Raw genomic sequence first — 5,764 nt, forward strand, 5'->3', positions numbered from 1 at the left:
CTCGCTCGGCGGTCACAGATCTGTGTGCAACTGTTACGTGCCCTTGCGCGTCGCTGTCCCGTGCACCGGTACGCCCGCTTGCGCCCGCGGGCGCCCCTCCCCCTCCCGTGAGCTGCCCGGCGGCTGGAGCAGCCGCGCGGTCGAGGTCCTCCCCGAGGCCCGCCGCCCCCGCACACCTGGCCCACGTCCGTCCAGCGTGGCGGAGGGCGCCGGGGTCCATGCTCCGCTCCCGGCAACGCGCCGCTCCCACGCCGCTCGCCCTCGCCCTCGCCGTCGAGGAGGAGAAAAAGAGAGAGAGAGGAGGACGCACAGAGACGGTAGCGGTGCGCGTCCGGGTACGAGAACAGGCGCGACTGGAGGACCGGGTCGGCCGACGGCTCGACGCCCGGGATGAGGTGCGACGGGGAGAACGCGACCTGCTCGACCTCGGCGAAGTAGTTCTTGACGTCTGGAGAGGAAAAGGGAGGGAGGAAAAAAGGTCGGCTCAAGGCTGAGAGAGGGGACGAGAGGGACGGGAGGACGGCGAGGACGCACTCTCGTTGAGGGTGAGGACGCCGACCTTGCGCAGCGGGAACTCCTTGTGGCTCCAGATCTTGGTGAGGTCGAGGATGTTGTAGCGGAACTTCTCGGCCTGCTCGGGCGTCATGGTCTGGACGCAGAAGTCCCACGACGGGTGCTCGCCCTTCTCGATCGCCTCAAACAGGTCCTGGCCGGCGTAGTCCGGGTTCTCGCCGGCAATCTTGACCGACTCGTCCTGGGTGAGGAACTTGGTGCCCTGGCGCGACTGGTAGTGGAACTGGGCGTAGACGAACGAGCCGTCGGCCTTGACGAGCTTGTGCGTGTGGCCCGAGTAGCCGTGCATGAACCGGTAGCCGTCGGGCACGCCGCGGTCGCCAAACAGGATCATGACCTGGTGGAACGCCTCGGGCTCCTGCGACAGGTAGTCCCAGAAGTGGTCGGCGTCCTTGAGGTGCGTCTGCGGGTCGCGCTTCTGCGTGTGGATGAAGCGAGGGAACTTGGCCGGGTCCCTGAGGAAGAAGACGGGCGTGTTGTTCTGCGAGAGGAGGAGAAGGACGTGTCGGCGAGAGAGAGGGAGGCGAGAAGAGGCGAGGGAGGAGGCAGAAGGTCAGTGACAGGCTCGAGACGTCGCCCGAGGCTCTTCCGCCGGCCGTGCCGCGTTCGCAGAGAGAGGAGACGCACGTAGACGTGGTCCCAGATGCCCTGCTCGGTGCGGAGCTTGACCGAGAAGCCGCGAGGGTCGCGCGCCGTGTCGGCAGACCCGCTCTCGCCACCGACGGTCGAGAAGCGCGCCGTCGCGCTCACCTTGCCCTTCTTGCCGAGGAACTCGGCGCAGGTGAGGTCCGGGATCGGGTCGGTGACCTCGAAGGTGCCGTGGGCGCCGCTGCCCTTGGCGTGGACGACGCGCTCGGGGATGCGCTCGCGGTCAAAGTGGGCGAGCATGTCGATGTGCGCAAAGTCCTGGAGGAGGAGCGGGCCGTTCCTGCCGGCACGCTGGTGCGCGTACGGCTCGGGAACCGGGTGACCCTGGCTCGTGGTAAAGACGGCGCCGTCGGGCTGCGAGTGGAGGGGGGAGAGGCGGGGATGGGTCAGCTTTGTCGAAACGCATCTGTACGTGCGCGACGCATGCCGGCACGAGAGAGAAGGCGGGCTCACCTTGCTGAGGACTTCCTGGGACGGCATGCTGTAGTCGGGGAGGGAGAGGGGAGGGGAGGAAGAGGTCAGCAAGGCCGATCCTCGAGACCGGGCGACGAGTGGCGTGCGGCCCGTCCTGCTTGCCCGCCACTCCTCTGAGCCACCTGCGTCCAGCGAATGCCCTCGCAGACCCGCCTGGCCGCCAGAGGGACGCCACTCGAAACGCGAGGCAGATGATCGGACAGACTGGCCGCGAGCGGGGCAGGGGTTGTGCGCGCTGCAGGGCGAGGGACACACAGTGAGGGGTATGGCTCACGTGTAGAGTGCTGTGTGTGCTGGGTAGTCGAGTGAGAGGCGACTGGTGGAGGAGGGAGAGCGAGAGCTGGACGAGGCCGACGGGACACTCGGCCGCGACTGCGGTGCCGGCCTCTCTGACAAAACCAGATCTGAGCCACTTGTGATTCGAAGATCAAGCTGCACGTGACCAGATGACCGCGATCGCCAGTACTCGACCGGTCGCTCTGGTGCGAGTGCGCACGGTGCTCGAGCCTCGTCTTCCGCGTCCGGGTCGATGCTCTCTCGACGTCTCCCGGGCTCGACCAGCGCTCGAGCAGCGTCGAAAGGGACCGCGTCATCCGACAAGCTCTCCAGCGTGACCGGTGTGGGGACAGAAAGATCGTCGAGCGGCGAGTCCGAGGCCTCGCGGACGGGCGATGGCGGCGAGCAGAGCGCGTGAGCCTGCGGCCGGTCGTGGCGCACCGCCGCAAGCTAGAACTGTAAACGAGCAGGCGAGGGACGACGGAAAGCGCCTTCTTGGTGAACGTCGAGGCAACCCGTCGCACGAACCCCCCGCCCTGACTAAGTTACGTCGAAGGCTCTGCCGGCTCTCCTGCAGGGGCAGAAGCTCTGAGAGCGCGAGCCTCTCAATGAACTGCACACGCTAGTGACAGAGCTCGTCGAGCGCAGGCGGTCGTCTCGAGGCTCGGCCGGCGCAGGTCGACCTTCGCAAGTCGGGCGCTCGAGCCCCTCGTCGCCCAGGCGGCTCTCTCCTCACGACGAGTCGTCGGCCCCACCTGGAGCAATAGCGAGTGACTGCAGGGGGCTAGTAAATGTTAGCCGAAGTGCAGCGTGCGGGGCCGACCAGCGAGCAAGTGACGACACGGGTCGAAACGTCGAGACGATCCTCGACCTCTTTCTCTCTCTCTCTCTCCCTCTCCTCACACCACCCTTCTCTACACTTCTACTGTGAGCTACGAGTTCCACACTGCTCGCGAACACACGCTGACATCCTCTCGTGCAGCTCCAACATGATCCCGACCAAGGCCGACCGCCAGACCGACGACGGCTCGGAGCCCGTCATTGTGGGCTCCGGCGGCGCGCTCTCGACCGGGAGCGGCGCGAGCGCAAACGCGACGGAGACGCTGCCGGCTGGCGACAACGGCGGCCGCGCCGCGCACGCAAACCAGCAGCAGCCCGAGGGTCAGTTCCCGAGTGAGCTCACTTCCTCGTCCTCCTGCGTCGCCCAGAGGCCCACAAGCTGACACGCCTCTTCGCCGTTGCAGAGCAGGTCAAGCCCGAGCAGGCTCAGCCGACCGGCAACGTCGGCGGCGGCGGCGAGGGCCTGAAGAACCACCAGGCGTGAGGCGTGCCTTGGCCTGACCTTGTACAGACGACGCAACCAAGCAGTGACCCGCATCCGTCCTTCTGAGCGATCGCGAGAGACAAGGCAGCCGCCTGAGCCATCGCGAGAGCAGAAGCGAGAGAGCGAGTGCGAGCGAGCCGGGAGCGCCGCGCGAGGAGGAGCAGGAGATCCGGCGGCCTCGGCATCGCTGGCGAGGACCACCGGGCGGCGGCAGGGGCTCGGCTGTGCTCTGTACGCAGCGGAGCGTGATACGAGAGCCTGGTCGAGTGAGCGGTGGACGAGAGAGAGAGACGCGCCGAGGAGCACGCGCCTTGGCAACTTGTTGCTCGCCCCGCCTCACTCTGCTCGACCACGCTCTGCGGCCACCTGCTGTGCCGACACGCCCTGCATCACTTTGCCAGCACCCGGTCCCACCGTCCTCGCCCCGACACGGCTCGCCGCGCTGCGATGGTCGCCTCCTCCCTCCACCGCCTCGGCGTCGCGCTCCTCGCAGCAACAGCACTGTGCGTCGCCTGCTTCCTCCACTGTCCTCGGCCTCGTTGTGCGACCCTGTCAGAACTCCGGATCCGACTGCAGGCGCGTCGAGAGCCGTCGGCGAGGGCCCTCGTTCGCGCAGGTTCATTGAGACGCGCGAGCCCGAGCGAGCGGCTCGAGCAGGGGCAGGGACGCACAGGGCAGGGCAGGAGGGACGAGCAGACACGCTCAGATGGCGCAGCTGTGCCAGTGAGCACACCGAGCTGACCCTCTGTCGCCGACACAGCCTCCTCCCCGTCGCCTCGGCGCAGACGGCCTGCAACGGCCACCAGGAGTTCTGCTCGCGGTCCTACTCGAACGTGTCGATCGTCGGCACGCACAACAGCTATGGCGTCCGCGCAGGCAGCAGTGCGTCCCTCTCTCGCTCCCTCGCTCCGTCCGCTTCAACTCGGCCCCTGACCTCGCGCTCGCCGCACCCTGCAGTCGCCGCCAACCAGAACTACACGATCGAGACGCAGCTCGACGACGGCATTCGGCTGCTGCAGGTCCAGGGCCACATGAACGGCGACGAGCTCCACCTCTGCCACACTCTGTGCGTCCTCCTTCCGTCTCCTCTCCCTCTAGGGTCCAGCTCACCTGCTCTCTCTACGCGCGCAGCTGCCTGCTTCTCGACGGCGGCACATTCACGTCGTACCTGTCGACGGTCAAGACGTGGCTCGACGCCAACCCGAACGAGGTCGTGACGATCCTCATGGTCAACTCGGACGGCATCTCGCCGAGCGTGTGGGCCCAGTCGTACGAGGACTCGGGCATCAAGTCGCTCGTGTACACGCCGCCGAGCACGCCCGTCGCGTACGACGCGTGGCCGACCTACCAGGAGCTCATCTCGGCCGGCACGAGGGTCGTCAGCTTCCTCGCCCAGAACGCCGACACGTCGGCCGTGCCGTACCTCCTCGACGAGTTCACCAACGTGTGGGAGACGCCTTACGGCGTACGTCCCTATCTCTCTTTACCGCGAAGAAGCTCGGGCAGGAACCTGACGTGTTCTTGGCGCACCCCGAGCAGCAAACCGACAACAGCTTCCCCTGCAACGTCGACCGCGTCACGGGCTCGGCCGACAACAAAATGGTGCGTCCCTCTTGATCTTCCTCTCTCTCTCTGTGCGCCTTCTGGCGCCTGAGACTAACGCTGCCGCTCGTTCGTCGCAGTACCTCGTCAACCACTACCTCGACGTCAACACGACCATCTTTGGCCAGACGGTGCCCGTCCCGGCGACGGCCGCGCTCGAGGAGACAAACGCGCTCACGGGCACGGGCTCGCTCGGTGCCCAGGCGAGCACGTGCCTCGCCGAGCACGGCTTCTACCCGACGTTTACGCTCGTCGACTACTACGACATCGGCAACGGCTCGGTCTTTGGTGCGTCGCCAGCTTCGCCTATCCGTGTGTGTGAGCGTGACTGACTCGCTCGACGGACCCGCAGAGTACGCTGCGCAGCTGAACGGCGTCAACTACGTCCCGGTCGAGATCGGCAACGGCACCACCACCACCTCGTCCTCCTCTGGCGGCTCGTCGAGCTCTGGAGGCTCGTCGAAGGGCGGCACGTCTGCGTCGGCCGACTCGGGTGCGGCGGCAACGACGTCGCGAGCTGGACTTGCGGCGGTCGGTGCGCTCGGCGTCTTGTCGGCCGTGCTGGCCCTTTGAGATTCCCCTGCGTCATAGACACTCCTCTCGCCGTCTCTTCTGGTGCGCTCGCAATGCACTCTCGTTCATAGTCTGCTGCAGGCGGCGAGAGACGAGAGGACGATTGTGGTCGACCCGGCGAGGTCAAGTCCGGCTTCGGCCGCTCTCCGAGGCTAGCGGATCCCGTCTCCTCCCCCTCCCCTCCCTCGCCCTCTCGACCACCCGAGGACTATCCGCCTCGACAGGGACACCCGCATCAGCAGGCCTCATCCCCTCGCACCCCTCACGCCGCGCCCTGCCGCCTCGCCGCCCTCA

The 5,764-nt window shown here is 67.0% G+C and overlaps 3 protein-coding genes across 3 annotated transcripts in view; 2 read left to right on the plus strand and 1 right to left on the minus strand.

The window, feature by feature from the left end:
* The window catches only part of RHOBADRAFT_47984 (uncharacterized protein), a gene marked incomplete at its 5' end in the record, with an annotated part of 2,600 nt that extends 899 nt beyond the window's left edge, over nt 1-1,701 (minus strand). Inside the window, 4 exons of the mRNA XM_018415077.1 lie at nt 311-448; nt 535-1,054; nt 1,201-1,575; nt 1,675-1,701. Coding sequence (XP_018273572.1) covers nt 311-448; nt 535-1,054; nt 1,201-1,575; nt 1,675-1,701 — 1,060 coding nt within the window. The remainder of the gene's footprint in view (nt 1-310; nt 449-534; nt 1,055-1,200; nt 1,576-1,674) is intronic.
* A 1,171-nt stretch (nt 1,702-2,872) lies between these two features.
* On the plus strand, nt 2,873-3,362 carry RHOBADRAFT_65998 (uncharacterized protein; the record flags this gene model as incomplete). The annotated part of the gene is made up of 3 exons (XM_018418846.1): nt 2,873-2,898; nt 2,954-3,144; nt 3,216-3,362. Coding segments are annotated over 3 exons (314 nt in total), but the record flags the coding sequence as incomplete, so codon positions are not given.
* Nucleotides 3,363-3,742: 380 nt separating this feature from the next.
* RHOBADRAFT_51370 (uncharacterized protein) lies at nt 3,743-5,543 on the plus strand (the record flags this gene model as incomplete). The annotated part of the gene is made up of 7 exons (XM_018415803.1): nt 3,743-3,798; nt 4,056-4,177; nt 4,253-4,361; nt 4,427-4,760; nt 4,835-4,897; nt 4,978-5,185; nt 5,250-5,543. 7 exons carry the CDS (start codon nt 3,743-3,745, stop codon nt 5,468-5,470), a joined length of 1,113 nt encoding a protein of 370 aa, XP_018273574.1. The 3' UTR covers nt 5,471-5,543.
* Between the last annotated feature and the right edge of the window lie 221 nt (nt 5,544-5,764).

Source organism: Rhodotorula graminis, assembly GCF_001329695.1.
Source record: "Rhodotorula graminis WP1 unplaced genomic scaffold RHOBAscaffold_2, whole genome shotgun sequence".
In the NCBI taxonomy this organism is placed as follows: domain Eukaryota; kingdom Fungi; phylum Basidiomycota; class Microbotryomycetes; order Sporidiobolales; family Sporidiobolaceae; genus Rhodotorula; species Rhodotorula graminis.